The sequence below is a fragment of the Saccopteryx bilineata genome, chromosome 6, assembly GCF_036850765.1.
Source record: "Saccopteryx bilineata isolate mSacBil1 chromosome 6, mSacBil1_pri_phased_curated, whole genome shotgun sequence".
NCBI classification, from domain to species: Eukaryota; Metazoa; Chordata; class Mammalia; order Chiroptera; family Emballonuridae; genus Saccopteryx; species Saccopteryx bilineata.
In genome coordinates, this window is record NC_089495.1 from 129,028,383 (window position 1) to 129,049,719 (window position 21,337).

At 47.8% G+C, this 21,337-nt stretch overlaps 1 protein-coding gene across 1 annotated transcript; it reads left to right on the plus strand.

Moving 5' to 3' along the window:
- Positions 1–72: 72 nt before the first annotated feature.
- Positions 73–18,765, plus strand: LOC136307717 (fructosamine-3-kinase-like; the record flags this gene model as incomplete). Its single annotated transcript, XM_066234415.1, has 5 exons — positions 73–213; positions 2,475–2,626; positions 4,266–4,357; positions 12,425–12,513; positions 18,757–18,765. Coding segments are annotated over exons 1-5 (483 nt in total), but the record flags the coding sequence as incomplete, so codon positions are not given.
- Positions 18,766–21,337: the final 2,572 nt, after the last annotated feature.

The window sequence follows — 21,337 nt, forward strand, 5'->3', positions numbered from 1 at the left end:
AGTCTGCACCATTGGTGGTCTCTGCTCTTGTTCACCTTGTCCCTGTGTGTCTCCCATGTGTCTCCTGCCCCTATGGAGCAGCTGCTGTGTACCGAACTGCGCACTGTGACCCTGCATGCCTTCGTGAACCATGGCGACGGTTGCTTCAGCAAGGGGCGAGCCTATGACACAGATGTGGGGCCTGTGTTTGTTAAGGTCAACGTCAGGGCACAGGTGCAGGGATTGGAGAAGAGGAAGAGGTTGGAGGGGGGGGGAGTGGAGACGGTGAAAAGAGAAGAGGGGGAGGTTGAAGGGAAGGGTGATTAGAGGGGAAGGGTTGGACAAAGGGGGTTGGGGTGCGGGGAAGAGGACACAGGGCAGGGGGTGCGGGCCAAAGGTGGCCCCTTTCTGGGTCAGGCACTGTTCCGGCGTCAGCCTGCGGCCTTGGTGCTGATATCTACAGGCTAGCAGGGCTCAAGCATTTTCTGTGGGATCCCCAGGGCTTCATCTGCTGCAGTATTAATTCTCATCTTTTTACCTGGAGAGCGAGAATTTTCGGTTGTTTGGTTTAATTTCTGTGACCATGAAGTACTGGAGACATGAGGCTTAGGGTCTTGGGCTACTTAAGCCCTTCTGCCCCAGCTCTGGACTGTCCTCCTCAGTAAATGTGAAGAGGCAGGAAGGCCAGGACCCCCAGGGATCCCAAGGGCCTTATACTCTCTGTTGTGGACCATAAGTGGCAGAAAGCCATTGTAGATTTGAGGCTTAGCAAAAGGCTGAGTTCTCCTCCCTTCACCTTCATATTTGGCTATTATTTGCACCCACTTCACTTGCTTCCTTGAGTTGCTGGAAGCAATTTACATGCCCTTCTTCTGACTCTTTTTTTGTTTTTGGATGTTGGTAGATTTCACTAATGCATCCTGTTTTTGCCTTGGGAGAGTTCCTGCTTTAGCCTCAGATGTGTAACTTTGTATCAAGGACTTCCTTGATTTGCATATGGCTATATAATAAAGCAAACTGGGGCTATGGGGCACTCAGATATTGCCATCAGCATTTGAAGAGTCCTCCCAGTCCCATTTTTTCTTAATGAGTATGTTTCCTTAATTCTGCACTGTTATTAGGAGCTGTGCTGGTCCCCGGCATCCTGCTTGTGTTTGGAGCTGTTGTCCATCTCCTGCTTACACTATTTCTGTTAAATATCTCTGGAAAATACGACACTTTACAAGTGGAGAGAGTTAGCCACCCTGTGTGCACCCAGGTGTGGAGAGCAGTCCTGACCCCTTTTGGGCCTGGCAAAGGTGGGGGTGCAGGCTGTGGGCAGGAGGAAATCCAGAGAGACCCCTTCCATTCCCCCGCAGCACTGTCCACTTCTGGGATGGACAAGGGTTGGGGACTGGTCCAGCATCCCTCCTCTGTGGGCACCTGGAACTGTTGAGGAGTCTGATTTCAGAACCCAAATCCCTCAGAATAAGCCCACCCACAGGAAAGCAGCTTTGGGTTCAGGGTTCATGCTGGCTCTGGAAGCTCCACAGCTGGACCCTGAAAGCTCCTCTAGGGTGGAACCCCACCGTTCACCCTTGCCACCCTCATTGTGGGCTCAATGAATGCATGAGAGTAGGTGACAGCTGCAACCTTTGGGGCACTGGTCACCGGTCTCCATAATTCCAGATGAAGGTTGACAGGAGGAAGCCTCACCCCATTTTCCCCTCAGGCATTTTGAATTAAAGGATGAATGCTTTCACTTTGTGGAAATAGATGTGATCTCATCCACAAGGTTTGATTCTATAGTCAGAGGTGCTCACAAACCACAAAAAGCACGTTTTTAACTGAGGCAGAGTGTATCTAAGGTGATGGGTCCTCAACTTTGGGGGGTGGCCTATCTTTTGCCAGGATGGGGTGCATGGTTCCTTTCTAGTTCCCAGACTCTGCTGGATGTTCATCTCTGGGAGCCCTGGACCTAAGGCCCAGCTGGACCTCCCAGCCCTCATCTTCCTTTGCCCTAGTAACTACTGCATGCCACCCTATGCCACTCCTCCCTTTGCTGTGATTGCATGATGTGAGGGGGTGCGCAGCTGGGAAGGGAACCGAGGCCCAGCCGCAGACCCTCCACTAAACTGCTCTCTCAGGCACTCCACTGGTAGCCCCTGGCATCCTGTGGCATCACGTAGCACCCCTTGGAACCCCCATCACTGTTGGAACCTCTCCCATGGCCTGTGCTTCTTCATGTCTCAGAGCAAGTGATCTCTGTAGGAGTGGCAACATCCTGCCCACCCCCCTAGCCCCACCTCAACCCTTGTAGCCCTTTCCTATCCAAAGGGGGCCATGTTGCACCCACTCTGGAGGGCTGATGCCTTACTCTTTAGTCAGTTTTTAGTAACTGATGGTCCTGGGTGCTTGTGGTCCCATGTGATGGCTTCTGTCCAGGGCTGTAAGTCACAAGGTGGTGGCAGAGGTCCCTGTTGGAGTGGGAGCTCATGGCTGTGTTCTGGACGCAGGCCTGGCAGATGTTTGAGGGGGAGGTGGCAAACCTGGAGGCCATCCGAAGCATAGGCCTAGTACGAGCACCTCGGCCCATTAAGGTGATCGACCTGCCTGGAGGTGGGGCTGCCCTTGTGATGGAGCATCTGAAGATTAGGAGCTTGAGCAGGTGAGTATGTGTGTGGTGGGGAGAGGGAGCAGCCCCTTTCTGAGCTGCCTACATGATTTGGTCTAGTTACCAGAGGCAGGGATTCCACACCCTTAATGGTAACAAGGAATTCTTGCTTTCTCGTGTGGGACTGGTGTAGGTTAGTGTAGTCCCAATGAAGTTTCATCAGATAAAAATGTATTGAAACCATCCCTTACCTGTGTTGTGGAAGGCTCTCATACCAGCTCAATTTGAGCAGACTGAGGTCTGATCTAGTAATTTTCTGAGGTCCTTCATTTTTTTTTAATTATTAAAGTTATGCATATTCTTTATATATATATACATATATAAAGCAAGGTAGAAAATACAAATTCATGTAAAAAAGACAGAGCCACCTATAATTCCATCAGTAGGCTCCAGCTGCCACTGGCATTTTTTTTTTTTTTTTACAGGGACAGGGAGAGAGTCAGAGAGAGGGATAGCTAGGGACAGACAGGAACGGAGAGAGATGAGAAGCATCAATCATCAGTTTTTCGTTGTGGCACTTTAGTTCATTGATTACTTTCTCATATGTGCCTTGACCGTGGGGCTACAGCAGACTGAGTGGCCCCTTGCTTAAGCCAGGGGCCTTGGGTCCAAGCTGGTGAGCTTTGCTCAAACCAGATGAGCCCGCGCTCAAGCTGGAGACCTCGGGTCTCGAACCTGGGTCCTCCGCATCCCAGTCTGACGCTCTATCCACTGCATCACCACCTGGTCAGGCTGCTACTGGCATTTTGATGTATTATAATCATCCTGATCTTTAAAAAAAAATTTTAAATTAAATTTATTGGAATGATATTGGTTAATAACATAAGTTTCAGGTATACAACCTTATGATACAACACTTGTACACTCCACTGTGTGCTCACCACCCCAAGTCAAGTCTTCTTCTGTTACCTTGTATTTGACCATCTCTTTACTCTCTTCTGCCCCAAACTCTCTTCCCCTGTGGTCTGGTCTTTTACTTATATTTGATTTATGTTCATTTTTACAAAAGTTGAGAGATGGTTTTTTTAATTTTAAATTTAGATATATTTTTATTAATTTTTTTTTTTTTTTTACATAGAGAGAGGGGTAGACAGGGACAGACAGACAGGACAGAGAGATGAGAAGCATCAATCATTAGTTTTTCGTTGCGCATTGCAACACCTTAATTGTTCATTGATTGCCTCCTCATACGTGCCTTGACCACAGGCCTTCAGCAGACCAAGTAACCCCTTGCTGGAGCCAGCGACCTTGGGCTCAAGCTGGTGAGCTTTTGCTCAAACCAGATGAGCCCACGCTCAAGCTGGCGACCTCGGGGTCTCGAGCCTGGGTCTTCCGCATCCCAGTCCGATGCTCTATCCACTGTGCCACCGCCCGGTCAGGCAGGAGATGGTTTTTAACTTAACATTACTTTTTGAGCATTTATCATGTAATCCTCAGTACTTCCTTGGTGCCTACCTGCTTCCCCCCTCTTGGTGATCCTTTTTTGGAAAGGGTCAGTGCCTGCTGTTTGTTTTTCTACTTTTTATAGCAAGGAGAGTAGTGTTTGAGGTATTTAAACATTTCTGAAAAAGGAAGGTGCTTGCTAGTTGTTGATATTTCTTACCCTAATGGGCTGCATTTCTTTTTTCATCAGCCAGGAATCCAAACTTGGAGACCAGGTGGCAGATTTGCCCTTTTACAACCAGAAGCTCAGGGACAAGTTGAGAGAGGAAGCAAACACAGTGGGTGTGTTCAGATCACCTCTGTGCCCTTGACCCAGGTGCATCCACCCTGGAATGGTGCTCAGGGTGACACTTTAGTAACTGGTTGGACTGCACAACATCTCCCTCTATGTTCAGTGAGCTCAGTGTGAAAATGAGATTGTTAAGTAGGAATTTTGATGGAGCTGATAAGCAAATAGAATTGGCTCCTGTCCACTTTTTTGTTTTGTTTTTTTTGTTTTTTTTTTTTTACAAAGAGTCTGAGACAGGGATAGACAGGGACAGACAGACAGGAACGGAGAGATGAGAAGCATCAATCATCAGTCTTTCGTTGCACATTGCGACACCTTAGTTGTTCATTGATTGCTTTCTCATATGTGCCTTGACTGCGGGCCTTCAGCAGACCAGTAACCCCTTGCTTGAGCCAGCAACCTTGGGTCCAAGCTGGTGAGCTTTTTTTTTTTTTTTTTTTTTTTTTACTCAAACCAGATGAGCCTGTGCTCAAGCTGGTGACCTTGGGGTCTTGAACCTGGGTCCTCGGCATCCCAGTCTGATGCTCTATGTTGCATCCACCGGGTACAAGAACAAATGTCGGAGACTTTCAGAAGATTAGATCGTACTTTATTGGCCAAGTTTAACCTGTGCAGGGGCGAACTCCCAAGATGTCCGGAGACACCGTACTCACAAGAGCTGCAAACGAGAGTCGCGCCTGGCGCTTACAACTAGGTCCTTATATATCCTAAGTGAGCAAGCATTATACAGAAGCAGATGTGGCAGTTAGCTATTCGCTAGAGAGGTCACACGTAGCATAGCAACAGGGGCTGAGTTTAGCTTACTGGTGAATTTCAAACAAACTTCTGATAAGGGTTTCTGACCAATAGAATGCAGGATGTTTGTCCTCCTTTGTGCTGATCTTCTTAGTTCTCAGCCTCACAGGGGCCCTATCAGCACTTCCCTGTTCCTGCTCCTTCAATAGTTACACTCTGGCAGCCACAGCACACTGATCTTCTTTGTTCTCAGCCTCACAGGGGCCCTATCAGCACCTCCCTGTTCCTGCTCCTTCAATAGTTACACTCTGGCAGCCACAGCACCCCTCCCCAAATCTAACATTCCCCCATCTCTATTGGGCATAAATCAAACCCTTGATTCTTCATCAGTGGGGAGAATGGTGTATGAGCTAGGCAAATCATCAGCAAGAGGGCTCCTGGCTGAATCAGAATGTCTCCAGGCTGCTGGTGAATCACAGAACTTGTCTTTAAAGAACTTTGATAAGTCAGCTTGGAGAGTTATGGGGTTGCTATTATCCCAGGTGTTATTCTGTGCTATAACTGTGCCATCTGCTGTCCTGATTAAAACCTATTCCTGCAACTCTAGTCCCTTACTGGGTAAACAATAAAAAGTCATCAGTCCTAAGTGGAGGAGAAGGTGAGCTTTAGAGGCTCTCCAGGGGTCCACTTGACTTGCCATCTCCGAGATCCTTCGTCGGGTGGTTGGGCGGCTTCACGTGGGAGAGGTGGATCTAGTAGGGCTTTTCAGCTACCTTAATAGCCGTGGGTGTACTCAGGATCACCTGGAATGGTCTATTCTACCGCGGCTCAAGGTTGCTCTGTCTGTGGTTGAGAATCCATACCCACTGTTCAGGCTCCGGTGGTTCCGGTAGTTGGGAGCTATGTTTCGCATTCAGTTGGGCTGATCTCTGGAGGGCCTGCACCTCGCTTCTGATGTGCTGCAGGGGCTGCAAGGACTTGAGGAAATTATGATTAGAAATCTCTAGTTCCCCTCTGGTCAATCGAGGTACAAGGGGCACAGGTTGCCCAAATAAGATTTCATAAGGGGTCCATTTATTGAGATAGGGGGTACATCTAGTTCTAAAAAGGGTGAAAGGAAGGAGCTCAACCCAGTTTTCGCCGGTCTCCCCTCTCAGCTTAATTATAGTTTCCTTCAGAGTCCTGTTCATTCTTTCTACCTGTCCTGAACTTTGGGGCCTATAAATGCAATGCAATTTCTAATTACTATCTAACTTAGTGGCTAATTCTTGAGATATCCTGGATATGAATGCAGGTCCATTGTCTGATCCTAGGGCTAGGGGATTGCCATATCTAGGTATGATTTCCCTTAATAAGACTTTACAGACTGTGGAAGCAGCCTCTCCTCGTGTGGGGAATGCTTCCACATATCCTGAGAAGGTATCTAATAATACTAATAGATACTTATAACCTGACTTCCCAGGGGTCATCTCTGTGAAATCTATTTCCCACAGTTCTCCTGGAGCTTTCCCCCGATACCTCACAAAGGGGGGTAGCTTCTTATTCTGTGCATTTACTCTGGCACAGATGCTGCACCCCGAGACAATGAAGTGGACAATATCCCCGATGTTGGGCCCTACATAATACTTCCTGATAAGTTGTTCTAGCTTGTTTTGTCCTAGATGGGTCCTAGTATGAATATCTCCTACTATTTCTCTTACTATTCCCTGGGGTAAATAGAGCCGGGAGTCAGGAAGCTCTATCCATCCCTGCTGATTTTTTTTCCCTTTCAACTGCATCCCTTCCTGCTCTTCTTCTGGGGAATATCTAGGATCGGAGGTAGCGTTGGCTTAGGCAGCAATGGCAGAAGGCTTTCTTGTGGACTAGTGTCTGCCCCTCTCTGGTGTCCTTTGCAGTGGATGATGGCAACTTTGGTAGGTAGCCAAATGGCGTTTAGGAGGGCAAGAATTTCATTGCGATTTTTTTTTAATTTTTTATTTATTTCTTACAGAGACAGAGAGAAAGTCAGAGAGAGAGAGATAGACAGGGATAGACAGAAGCGGAGAGAGATGAGAAGCATCAATCATTAGTTTTTCATTGCGCGTTGCAACACCTTAGTTGTTCATTGATTGCTCTCTCATATGTGCCTTGACCGCAGGCCTTCAGCAGACGAGTAACCCCTCGCTGGAGCCAGTGACCTTGGGTTCAAGCTGGTGAGCTTTTTGCTCAAGCTAGATGAGCCCGCACTCAAGCTGGCAATCCCGGGGTCTCGAACCTGGGTCCTCCGCATCCCAGTCCGACGCTCCATCCACTGCGCCACTGCCTGGTCAGGCTCATTGCGATTTTTAATGTCTTTCCCCCCTGCTGTCAGTAAGCCTCTCTCCTTGTATATGGCTCCGTGGACATGGGCAGTGGCGAATGCATATCGGCTGTCAGTGTAGATGTTGGCAACTTTTCCCTCTGCTATCTGTAAGGCACGGGTTAGTCCTATTAGCTCTGCCCTTTGTGCAGATGTTCCTGCGGGCAGTGCTTTCTGCCACAGGACCTTATTTTCCATGGTCACCGCTGCCCCTGCATGTCGCTGTCCATCCTTAATAAAACTGCTCCCGTCAGTAAAGAGGGTCAGGTCTGCCTTCCCATATGCTTGATCCCTTAAGTCTGGGCGGGAGCCAGTCACTGTGTCAAGGATTTGTTTGCAACTGTGGACCAAAGTGGAGTCCAGTATTGGCAACAGGGTCGCTGGGTTCAGGGCCACAGTTTTGAGGAACTGAACAGATGGAGGGTTCAGCAGCTGAGCCTGATACTGCGTTAGCTGCACATTAGATAGCCAACTGTCAGGAGGTGCTTGCAGCACTTGCTCTATGTAGTGTTCCCCAATGACTTTGATGTCCTGCCCTAAAGTCAATTTACTAGCCTCCTTGACTAGTATGGAGGTGGCAGCAAGTGCCCTCAGACATTTTGGCCATCCCGAGGCTACAGGATCAAGTTTCTTGGACAGATAGGTGACAGGCCTCTTCTACGGCCCAAGTTCCTGGCTCAGTACCTCTAAAGCTACCCCTCCCTTTTCTGCTATAAATAGCTGAAAGGGTTTGGCCAGATCTGGCAGAGCCAAAGCTGGGGCAGTCACCAGGGCCTCTTTAAGCACTTGGAACGCTTGCTTCTCCTTATCTGTCCATGTGAACTGCTCTTCCTTACTCCTAGTCAGTTCGTGCAGGGGTTTAGCTAGTTCTGCAAAGACTAATATCCACAGTCGGCAGTACCCTACTGCACCCAGGAATTCTCGTACCTGCCTCTTGTTAGTAGGCTCGGGGATCTGCAAGACCGTCTGAATTCGCTGGCTGGACAATGTCCTTTGCCCTCTCTGTAAGTTATACCCCAAATAACTTAGAGTTTGCGTCACAATCTGGGCCTTCTTGGCGGAGACTCGATACCCCATTCTCCCGAGATCTTGTAGCATGTCCGAGGTAGCTTCCTCACACTCTCCTTCGTCCTTGGCAGCTATGAGGATGTCATCCACATACTGGAGCAGTACGATCGATGGATGGGAGGAGCAGAAAGCCTGCAGATCTTTGCTGAGGGCCTCATTAAAAATGGTGGGGGAATTCTTAAACCCCTGTGGTAGTCTGGTCCAAGTGAACTGCCCCACCAGTCCATTATCTGGGTCATTCCATTCAAAGGCAAAGATCTCTTGGCTCTGAGGTGCCAGGGGAATACAAAAGAAGGCATCCTTCAAATCCAGGACAGAATAATAGGTATGGGTTGGGGGCAATGAGCTCAGTAAGGTATATGGGTTGGGCACCGTGGGATGAATAGTCTCTACCTGTGCATTCACCTCCCGGAAGTCCTGGACCGGATGATAGTCTTGGCTCCCTGGTTTCTGGACGGGAAGCAGCGGGGTGTTCCAGGCTGATTGGCACCTTCGGAGGATGCCTGCCTCCAGTAGGCATTGCAAGTGCCGGGCGACTCCCTGTCTAGCTCGGGCTGGGACCGGGTACTGCCTGATCCTAACCAGTCTAGCAGTGCTAAGCAGTTGCACCAGGACAGGCGGTTGGTGGGCGGCCAAACCTGGGGGGTTGGTTTCCGCCCAAACCTCAGGTACCCAGGCACACAGGGCATCTGGAACCCCTTCCTCGGCCTCCTTACCTTCTAGGATGGTGGCAAGTAAGTGTTCTTCAGACAGTGGGACAATTATTTCCATGCTGACCTCTGCCTCTTTGTTCCCCATAAGGCTTTCCTCCCGTCGGAAGGTTATGGTGGCCTGAAGTTTCTGCAATAAGTCCCTTCCAAGCAGTGGGTAAGGGCAGTCTGGAATGACTAGGAAAGAGTGGGTGATGGTGCCTCGACCTAAGTCAGTAATTCTTGCGGTGGCCCATGGGTAGGCTTCTGCTTTGCCCGTTGCCCCTATTATCTTAGTAGTTGCCTTCTGCATGTGGCCCTGTGGTTTCTTTAGGACTGAGTAGGTGGCTCCCGTGTCGACTAGGAAGTCTATTGGCTTTCCTTCGACTGTTAAGGTGACCATGGGCTCCTGGGAGCCGATGGGAATGGAGCCCTGGCCCCGTTAGTCTAAGGTTTGGAGCAAGACCTCTTGGGCTTGTTTTGGCCTCTGGCTGTCGGCCCTCAACTTTGGGCACTCTCTCTTCCAGTGTCCTTTCTCCTTGCAATAGGCGCATTGATCCTTGTCTATTCGCTGTCCTTGGCCCTTCCTCTGTCTCCCTTTTCCTTTGGGGGGAGGTTTCTGAGCAGCAATCAGGATCTTGGCTACCTCCTTTGCTCTGCCAACCTCTGGATCATCCTGTTGATGTATACTTTCTGGGCTATTTCTAATAGCTTACTCCTATTCTCTCCCTTGAACCCCTCAATCTTCTGAAGCTTATTTCTTATATCAGAAGCAGCTTGAGTCACAAAGGCTATGTTTATTAGCCTCTTGTTTTCTTCCGCTTCTGGGTCTAAGGGGGTGTACACTCTATATGCCTCCATGAGTCTCTCTAAGAAGGCTGCCGGGGATTCCTCCCTTCCCTGGATGACCTCGCTTTCCTTGCTAAAGTTGGTTGGCTTTCTAGCTGCTGCCCTGGGCCCCCTCAACAGAGCCTGGTGATACTGGAGGAGCGCATCCCTTCCCCCAGCGGTATTAGGGTCCCAGGTAGGAGGTTGAGACAGGAGAACATCTTCTATTTCCCTTCCTCCCTCCCGAGTTTCCCTTTCTTCTCCCAATACTGCCTTAGCAGCTTCTCTCATTATCCTGTCCCTTTCTTCAGAAGTGAAGAGGGTTTGTAAAATCTGCTGACAGTCGTCCCATATGGGCTGATGGGTCCTAAAAATGGTCTCAAGGAGAGATATTAGTCCCTGAGGTTTCTTGGAAAATGGGGGATTCTGATGTTTCCAATTGTATAAATCACTAGTGGAAAAAGGCACATAGATGAGGCGAGGAGGTGCCCGTGGGCCAGCATCTAGTGCTGGTGGCGCCTCCCGGAGGGGCAAAATGGCTGCGCCTCCCGCCGAAGGAGGCAAAATGGCTGCACCTCCCACACCATAGACCACCCCTCCTCGGGTGTGGGGCAGGCTCGAGAGCCCGCTCACATCCTGCCACGAGGAATCTGGTTCCTCCTGCTGCTGGTAGGGTGGAGGGGAATTCACTGGGTCTAGATGGTCCTCCAGTGGTCCAGGCAAAACAGGGTAGAGTCTGGACGGTTCACCAGGCCATGTCTGGGAATGGGCTTCTTTCTTTTCCTTTTCTTTGACCCTCCCAACTTTCCCATTCCCTGTAGCAAGACAAACCGCTCGCCTGCCTCGCTGGCTGTCCTTCAGACACTTTCTGATGTACCCAGGCTGCTCAGTGGCTATATCTACCCACACATCTATATACAGGTATTGGTCTGGGTGGGGTGCCCTATAGACTGTGATTCTGACAGCAAATAAAGTTGGGAGGTCAAAAGTGCCCTCTGTGGGCCATCCCACATTAAATGTAGGCCATTCCAGCTGGCTCAAGGTCCGGAGGAAACTTGGACTCGGCGGCAAACCTCTGTACCCCTGAGCTTTCTTCTGGAAATCAGAAAAATTCTTCAACAGGTACTCGAGCGGGGATCCCGGCACAGACTCCTGTTAAACTATCCTGGATGACTCAGGAATAATGAGAAAGGGTAGGATACAGGCAACACACACTATTAACACAAGTAACACACTTTTCTCTCTCACAACTTAGTCTTTCGAGCTCAGACAAACTGCAGCATAGTGCAGCGCAAAAAGGATTCCTAATGTGACCGGTCACTCCTAAAGTTAACAAATCCAAATATCCAAATTTCAGAGAACGGCATCCCGCTTCTGAATGCCCTGGGTAGGTTACTGGCGGCATCCCACCTACTACCTCAGGATTGTGTGCTCCGGAGCCCAAAAGCCAAACCAAATGAGAATTCTCAGTGAATACTTACTCAGCTCGAGCTGTCCCTCTGGTCTCCAACCCAAAACTCCGCCGAGGGAGAATCCCGGATGAGCCCCCCAAAATGTTGCATCCACCGGGTACGAGAACAAACGTCGGAGACTTTCAGGAGATTAGATTGTATTTTATTGGCCAAGTTTAACCTGCGCAGGGGCGAACTCCCAAGATGTCCGGAGACACCGTACTCACAAGAGCTGCAAACGAGAGTCGCGCCTGGCGCTTACAACTAGGTCCTTATATATCCTAAGTGAGCAAGCATTATACAGAAGCAGATGTGGCAGTTAGCTATTCGCTAGAGAGGTCGCACGTAGCATAGCAACAGGGGCTGAGTTTAGCTTACTGACGAATTTCAAACATAAACTTCTGATAAGGGTTTCTGACCAATAGAATGCAGGATGTTTGTCCTCCTTTGTGCTGATCTTCTTAGTTCTCAGCCTCACAGGGGCCCTATCAGCACTTCCCTGTTCCTGCTCCTTCAATAGTTACACTCTGGCAGCCACAGCACACCTCCCCAAATCTAACACTCTATCCACTGCGCCACTGCCTGGTCAGGCTCCTGTCCACTTTTATACCCAGTATTGCTGTTCAGTGTGCCAAGTCCAAGTGTGCTGCCTAACTGCTAGCTGGGTGTTACACCCTCAGACTAGCCACATTCCAGCAGTGCAGCAGTCCCTTGCTGATGTTCTGCAGGGATCTGACTTTTTTTTTTTAATTTTTTTAATTTATTTTTTATTTTTAATTTTTAACTTTATTCAGGTTTTTTTTTTTTTTAGAGAGAGAGAGAGAAGGGCAAGCCCAGGGTTTTGAACTGGTGACCTCAGTTTTCCCAGGTCGACACTTTATCCACTGTGCCACCACAGGTCAGGCGGGATCTGATATTTATGAGAAAGACAACATCTCTTCTTGTTGATAGGCCAGAGGGATGAGAGTACTGAGCCTAAGCATGTGACTAAGTTTGGCTTCCACATGGTGACGTGCTGTGGCTTCATCCCACAGGTGAGTGCTGGGATTATGATGTGTCTGCTTAGCTGATGGCCATTCCCAATAACCTAAGGCTGGAACCCCAACCCTTGTATGTGACAGTGTGCCAGTCCCTGGGCACCAGGAAGATTGACTACCTGCTTTCTGAAAGCAGAGGGTGAGCTGTGATACCTGGGTTTGGGGATTTGAGCTGGGAGCAGGGTAGGAAGCTATGGGTCAAGTGCAAGGGCATTCCAAGCATAGGAAACAGCAGGTGCAAAGGCCATATTTCAGGAGGGCATATGATGAATGGGGGGCTAAGAGGGGACTGAAGCAGCACGTGAGGTCAGAGATTTAGTCTCGGTCACTCAGTCACTATTCTGGGGCCTTTAAAAAGTTAATGGTACTATTGAGATATCATTCACATGACAGAAACTTCACTACTTTAAAGTGTACAATTCAATGGTTTTTAGTAGAATCACAATGTTGTGCAACCATCTAATTTCAGAACTTTTTCATTAACCCCTAAAAAAGCTCCATACTTTTTAGCGGTCACTCTCCATTCCCCCTGCCCCAACTTGTGATAACCGCTAATCTCTTTCTGTCTCTGTGGATTTGCTTATTCAGAAAATTTCATGTGTGTGAAGTCACACAATAGCCAGCCTATTGTGTGTGTCTCTCTGTGGTGTGGGCAGAGGGCGGTGTTCCAGGTTGAGGTCACAGGGACAAGTCTGAGGCAGATTTAGGGATCCCAGCCAAGGGGCAGTCCTCACATGTGGGGATTGTTAGGACCCCTAAATCTCTGCAGAAGCTGGCTACTGGGGAGTACATACCTCTCGAGCTAGTGACTACTGGCACAGTCATAGCAGTCCCTGGCAAGCATGGCTGAGTGTGGCTTGTCAGATGCTAAGTTTAAGAGCTGCATGATCTTTAAATACTTGGTTGATGCCTGACCTGTGGTGGCGCAGTAGATAAAGCGTCGACCTGGAAATGCTGAGGTCGCCGGTTCGAAACCCTGGGCTTGCCTGGTCAAGGCACATATGGGAGTTGATGCATCCAGCGCTCCCCCCCTTCTCTCTCTCTGTCTCTCCTCTCAAAAATGAATAAGTAAAATTAAAAAATAAATAAGTAAATACTTGGTTGACCTCACTTAGTGGCTTTTTAAGAACTGAGGAATGAAATCCTACACAGAACCCCAATATCTGAAGCAGGGGAGAAGGGCTGGTCCATGAGGGTCACAGGTAGTTCCTGAGTGCCCCTTCAAACTCTAGGATCTGTGAGCCAACTTAGGTCAACTGCAGCCTGTCCAGGAAGGAGTGAGGGACGGGAGGACAAATTGACCCATCTCTTTGTGCTGACAAGATGGCCTTAGGATTAGCCCCAAGTTTTAGAAAGCTCCCTACTCCTTGGGGGGCTGTGGCCATTAGAGAGGTGACCCTGAGTGGTAGTGGCAAGCTTGTCAAAGACCTGGTGTGCTGAGTCCCGGTGGAACCACTGGCTCAGTTGCTGGACTGACATGCTGTCCCCGAAACACCATTCTAAGTGCTTTATCAGGTTCAACTCACCCGCTTGCAGTAGTAACCCTATAAGGCAGGTGATGTCATTGACCCATGTTATAGACGAGGAAACTGATGCACAGAGAAGCCAAGTGATGATCCTGAGGTCATGGAGTTAGGAAGTACAGGATTCAGTATTTAACCCATAGTCTTGCTTCACTAGCAACTGCCACACTAGCCTGCACCTCTGTCAAGGTAAAGGATGATCCCTCCACCTACTGTGCATCCAGGTGACCCTACATTTAGTTGCTTAGAGGAAGGTCGTGTCTTCCTGTGAGAGGATCGTGACCCCTCTATCCAGGTGGATGGACTGGGCTAGCCAATGCTGATCTCCAACTTCCAACACTCAGTCTTTTTTTTTTTTTTTTTTTTTTTACATAGGCAGAGATAGATAGGGACAGACAGACAGGAACGGAGAGAGCGATGAGAAGCATCAATCATTAGTTTCTCGTTGTGCGTTGTGACTTCTTAGTTGTTCATTGATTGCTTTCTCATATGTGCCTTGACTGCGGGCCTTCAGCAGACCGAGTAACCCCTTGCTCGAGCCAGAGACCTTGGGTCCAAGCTGGTGAGCTTTTTTGCTCAAGCCAGATGAGCCCGCGCTCAAGCTAACGACCTCGGGGTCTCGAACTTGGGTCCTTCCACATCCCAGTCCGATGCTCTATCCACTGCGCCACCACCTGGTCAGGTGCAACACTCAGTCTTTATCTTTATGATCTGGTCATCCAGGAGGAACACAGAGCCTCGGACACTGGGGCCTAGGCAGGCAGGTAGGGAATGAGGGGAGGCCACCTTGTTTGCCTCAGGCTGTTTGGGGAAGGGCCTCTCCTCCCTGCTCTCTAGGTGCACCCAGCAGCAAAGAGGTGAACCCAAGGGCTAAGTGACCACAGCACCCAGCACATAGTGTCTCCAAAGCTGACCAGAGAGATCAGTTCTGCTTTCTGAAAAATTCCTTCCCTAAAGAGTTTCACAAGTAACCCTTTGTGTCTTTTTAAAAAATAACTTTATTAAGATATAATTGACACAAAATAAACTTCACCTACTGAAAGTATACAATTTAGTAAGTTTTTACAGGGACAGAGAGAGGGATAGACAGGAACAGAGAGAGATAAGAAGCATCAATCATTAGTTTTTCATTGCGACATCATAATTTTTCATTGATTGCTTTCTCATATGTGTCTTGACTGTGGGCCTTCAGCAGACCGAGTAACCCCTTGCTCGAGCCAGTGACCTTGGGTCCAAGCTGGTGAGCTTTTTGCTCAAATTGGCGACCTCGGGGTCTTGAACCTGGGTCCTTCCACATCCCAATCTGACACTCTATCCACTGCGCCACCACCTGGTCTGGCCAATTGAGTACGTTTTGACGTGTATATACACCCATTAATGCTTCATCACAGTTAGGATGATGAGTATATCCATCACCCTCAAAAGTGTCCTTTTTTGAGCCTGACTTGTGGTGGCACAGTGGATAAAGAATCAACCTGGAAATGCTGAAGTTGCCAGTTCAAAACCCTGGGCTTGCCTGGTCAAGGCACATATGGGAGTTGATGCTTCCTGCTCCTCCTCCCTTCTATCTCTCTCTTTCTCCCCTCTCTATAATGAGTAAATAAAATCTTTAAAAAAAAAGTGTCGGCCCTGGCCGATTGGCTCAGTGGTAGAGCGTCGGCCTGGCGTGTAGAAGTCCTGAGTTCGATTCCCGGCCAGGGCACACAGGAGAGGCGCCCATCTGCTTCTCCACCCCTCCCCCTCTCCTTCCTCTCTGTCTCTCTCTTCCCCTCCCGAAGCCGAGGCTCCATTGGAGCAAAGATGGCCCAGGCGGGCGCTGGGGATGGCTCCTTGGCCTCTGCCCCAGGCGCTGGAGTGGCTCTGGTCGTGACAGAGCATCGCCTCCTGGTGGGCATGCCGGGTGGATCCTGGTCGGGCGCATGCGGGAGTCTGTCTGACTGTCTCTCCCCGTTTCCGGCTTCAGAAAAAAAAAAAAATGTCCTTTTTTAATCCCTCCCTCCTATCCTTCCTTGCTCCTGACAACCACTAATCTGCTTTCTGTCACTACAAATATGTTTGCATTTTGTGGAATTTAATATAAATGGAATCATTCAGTAGGTACTCTGGTCTTTTTGGTCTGGCTTTTCACACAGCATAATCATTTTGACACTCATCCATGTTGTTACATGTGTCAAAAGTCTGTTCCCACCTGACCAGGTAGTGGCGCAGTGGATAGAGCGTCAGACTGGTATGCGAAGGACCCAGTTTCGAGACCCTCAGGTTTCCAGCTTGAGCACGGGCTCATCTGGTTTAAGCAAAGCTTGCCAGCTTGAACCCAAGGTCGCTGGCTCGAGCAAGGGGTTACTCGGTCTGCTGAAGGCCCGCGGTCAAGGCACATACGAGAAAGCAATCAATGAACAACTAAGGTGTCGCAATGCGCAACAAAAAACTAATAACTGATGCTTCTCATCTCTCCGTCCCTGTCTGTCTGTCCCTGTCCAACCCTCTCTCTGACTCTCTCTCTGTCTCTGTAAAAAAAAAAAAAAAAAAAAGTCTGTTGCCCTGTATAGATAAACCACAATCTTTTTTTTTTTTTTTTTTTTTTTTTTTTTTTTTTTAAGTGATAGAGAAAGGGACAGACAGTGACAGGCAGGAAGGGAGAGAGATGAGAAGCATCCATTTTTCATTGCATCACCTTAGTTGTTCATTCATTGCTTTCTTATATGTGCCTTCACCAGGGAGCTACAGCAGACTGAATGACCTCTTGCTCAAGCTAGTGACCTTGGGCTTCTAACCAGCGATCTTTGGGCTCAAGCCAGTGACCTCATATGATCCCGCACTCAAGCCAGCGACCCTGCGCTCAAGCTCGTCAGCCCGTGCTCAAGCCAGTGACTTCAGGGTTTTAAACTGGGTCCTCCATGTCCCAAGGCTCTATCCACTGTGCCACTGCCTGGTCAGGCAAACCAGTCTGTTTTATCTATTTACCTGTTGATGGACATCTGGGTTGCTTCTAGGTTTCACTTTCACAAATAAAGCCGCTGTGAACTTTTGTGTACAAGAGTTTGTACAGACAAATGCTAGATGGCAATCAATATATCATATGGTAGGTTCATATTTAACTTTTTAAGAAGCTTCTAAAATATTTTTTAAATCTTTTTTTTTCTTTTTTTCTTTATTCATTTTTAGAGAGGAGAGAGAGACAGAGAGAGAGAAGGGGGGAGGAGCTGGAAGCATCAACTCCCATATGTGCCTTGACCAGGCAAGCCCAGGGTTTCGAACCGGCAACCTCAGCATTTCTAGGTCGACACATTATCCACTGCGCCACCACAGGTCAGGCTAAAATATTTTTAAAGTGATTGTGATTTAGTTTTCTACCAGCAGTGTATGAAGGTTCCAGTTTCCCCATGTCCTCACCACTCTTGGTATTTTCTATTTTTAAAATTATAGCCATTCTTGGTCCTGGCTGGTTGGCTCATTGGTAGTGTGTTGGCCTGGCATGTGGATGTTTCAGGTTCGATTCCCAGTCAGGGCACACAGGAGAAGCACCCATCTGCTTCTCTACCTCCCTTCTCTCTCTTTCTGTTTCTCTTCCTCTCCTGTAAACATGGCTCGATTGGTTCGAGGAAATTGGCCCCAGGGCTGAGGAAGGCTCCCTGGAGCCTCTCTCAGGCTGATTAGGTGCTTAAAAATAGCTTGGTTGCCAAGCAACAGCCTTAGATGCACAGATCATTTCCTGTAGGGGACTTGCCAGCTGGATCTCAGGCACATGCAGGAGTCTGTTTCTCTGTCTCCCCTCCTCTCACTTAAAAAAAAACCAAAACAAAATGTTATAGCCATTCTAGTGAATGTAAAGTGGTAATCTCACTGAAGCTCTCTTGTCCCTGAAGAGTAATGATTTAGAGCAGGGGTCCCCAAACTTTTTACACAGGGGGCCAGTTCACTGTCCCTCAGACCGTAGGAGGGCTGCCACATACAGTGCTCCTCTCACTGACTACCAACAAAAGAGGTGACCCTTCCGGAAGTGTGGCAGGGGGCCGGATAAATGGCCTCAGGGGGCCGCATGCAGCCCCGCAGGGACTAGTTTGGGGACCCCTGATTTAGAGCATCTATTCATATACTTATTTGCCATTTATTAGGGGTATAAACATTCAGGATTATTTTGTTCTCTTCATCAATTGACCTTCTTCCATTGTGAAATGACTTTATTTTCCATATTTGATGATATTTTTTGCTCTGAAATCTACTTTAGCTGATATTTTTATTTTTTTTATTCATTTTTAGAGAAGACAGAGAAAGGGAGAGAGAGAGACAGAGAGAGAGAGAAGGGGGGAGGAACTGGAAGCATCAACTCCCATATGTGCCTTGACCAGGCAAGCCCAGGGTTTTGAACCGGAGACCTCAGCATTTCCAGGTTGACACTTTATCCACTGTGCCACCACAGGTCAGGCTAGCTGATATTAATATAGCCACTCCAGCTTTCTTTTGACTAGTGTCAGCATGGTATATCTATTCTATCTTTTTAACACATTTGTTTTTATATATATAAAGTGCATTTCTTGTACACAGCTTGTCATTGGGTTTTTTTGTTTGTTTGTTTTTGCAAGACAGACAGCAAGGAAGAGAAATGAGAAGGATCAACTTGTAATTGCGTCACTTTTAGTTGTTCATTGATTACTTCTTTTTTTTTTTTTTCAGAGACAGTGAGAGAGAGTCAGAGAGAGGGATAGACAGGACAGACAGACAGGAATGGAGAAATGAGAAGCATCAATCATTAGTTTTTCGTTGCGCGTTGCAACACCTTAGTTGTTCATTGATTGATTTCTCATATGTGCCTTGACCGCGGGCCTTCAGCAGATTGAGTAACCCCTTGCTTGAGCCAGTGACCTTGGGCTCAAGCTGGTGAGCTTTTGTTTAAACCAATTGAGCCCGCACTCAAGCTGGTGACCTCGGGGTCTCGAACCTGGGTCTTCCGCATCCCAGTCCGACGTTCTATCCACTGCGCCACCGCCTGGTCAGGCTGATTACTTCTTATATGTGCTTTGACCAAGAGGCTTAAGCTGAGTCAGTAACCCCCTTCCTCAAGCGAGCAACCTTGGGCTTCAAATCAGTGACTTTTGAAAAAATAAAATAAAATAAAAATCAGTGACTTTTGGGCTCAAGCCAGTGACCATGAGATCATGCTGATGATCCCACACTTAAGCCAGATGAGCCTACACTCAATCCAGGGTTTTGAACCTGGAACTTCAGAGCCTCTGGTTGATGCTCTATTTACTGTGCCACCACCAGTTAGGCTAATCAGGTCTTGCTTCATTTTTTAAACCTGTTTGTCATTTAACTAGGGTATCTAGAAATTCACATTTAATGTGCTTACTCATATGGTTAGGTTGGACCTGTCATCTTGCTATTTTTTATATGTCTGATCTATTCTTTGTTCCATTTTCCTCTTTATCTGCTCTCTTTTGGATTAACTGTTATTAATAATTCCATCTTGTAATACTGGTGGCTGAGGCCAGGCAGGTTCATATTGGATTAGGGCAGATGGTAGAGAAACAATAGAGCCAGAAAGTATCAGGCCATACACATTTATTGGAGACTTGCAAAGACAGGCGAGCAAACAACAAAAGTGAAAAAGCTAATAAAGCTAATAAACAAAGGAAAATATGCTATTTGCAGTAAGGGCAGGGGAGCAAGGAAAACTGCACCTCATGGTGGTGGGAGAGCAATCTGGGAGAATCGCAGCCTAGGGGAAGAACTCACAGCCTTATATATAGGCTATGCACATGTGCCTCTGTCATGTGCCAATGCACTAATCAAGCAAAGTGCTTGCAGCTGGTAAACAGATGTGCAAGCCTAACACAGTTGCCCCATAGTCACTAGGTTCTTTGTGTGTGTGTGTGTGTGTGTGTGTGTGTGTGTGTGTGTGTGTGTAGCAGAGACAGGAGAGTCAAAGAGAGGGACAGACAGACAGGAAGGGAGAGAGATGAGAAACATCAATTCTTCGTTGGGACACCTTAGTTGTTCATTGATTGCTTTCTCATATGTGCCTTGACCGCGGGCCTTCAGCAGACCGAGTAACCCCTTGCTCGAGCCAGCAACCTTGGGCTCAAGCTGGTGAGCCTTGATCAAACAAGATGAGCCCGTGCTTAAGCTGGCAACCTCAGGGTCTCGAACCTGGGTCCTCCGCATCCCAGTCCACCGCTCTATTCACTGCGCCACCACCTGGTCAGGCCACTAGGTTCTTTCTTTAAAAAATATTTATTTTATTTTAGGTAGAGAGATAGGGGGAGATAGGAACATTGATCTATTCCTGTATGTGCCCTGACCAGGGATTGAATCAGTAATCTCTACACTTCGCGAAGATTCTCTAACTAACCAAGCTATCTGGCCAGGGCTAGGTCACTAGGTTCTTAAACCTCAGACCTTGCTCATGTGAAACACAAGTACCTGTATCATAAATGGTGGTGTTTACTATTACCTTCTTATCCACTTTTATCCTGTTTTTCCTTTTCTGCCAAAGCATGAGTGTCTCACTTCTTAGAGCAGATGTGGGCAGGTGATGCCTGAGGGACTGGTTTAAAATCACACCCAAAATGTTAAAAACAGAACTCGTATATCAATCCAGAGTGAGCATACATCAACAAAATATTTTTTTCCCCTGGCTGGATGAAGCGCAAGAGGTTGCCAGTTTAGTCCCTGGTCAGGGCACCTACAGGAACAGATCGATGTTCCCCTCTCTCTCTCTTTCTCTCTCTCTTTCTCTATCTCCCTTTCTCTCTTGCTAAAATCAATAAATAAATGTTTAAAAATATTTTTAAAATATTATGTTAAAGATTTTATCTACTCATTTTACAGAGGGCAGGTAGAACAAGTAGTTGCTTCACTTTAGCTGTTCATTGGTTGCTTGTTGTACGTGCCTTGACCGGGCAAGCCCAGGGTTTCAAACTAGTGACCTCAGCGTTCCATGTTGGCACTCTATCCACTGTTCCACCACAGGCCAGGCATAAAATGTTATTTAACTTTTAAAAAATAATTGATTTTAGAGAGAGAGAGAGGAAAGGGAAGAGAGAAAGAGAGAAACACTGATTTGTTGTTTCATTCATTGATTGGTTCTTGTATATGCCCTGATTGGGGATTGAACCTGCAACCTTGCTGTATCAGGACGATACTGTAACCAACTGATCTACCAGGCCAGGGCTATTTAACTCTTTAATGAAGTGGCTGGAAAGGTTGGAAACAAAAGAGGTACATTTACATTGTTGTAAGGTGATAGATATGTAAATTCCAAACTGCCCTCTTGATGTTCCGCTTATCTGTCAGACCTCACC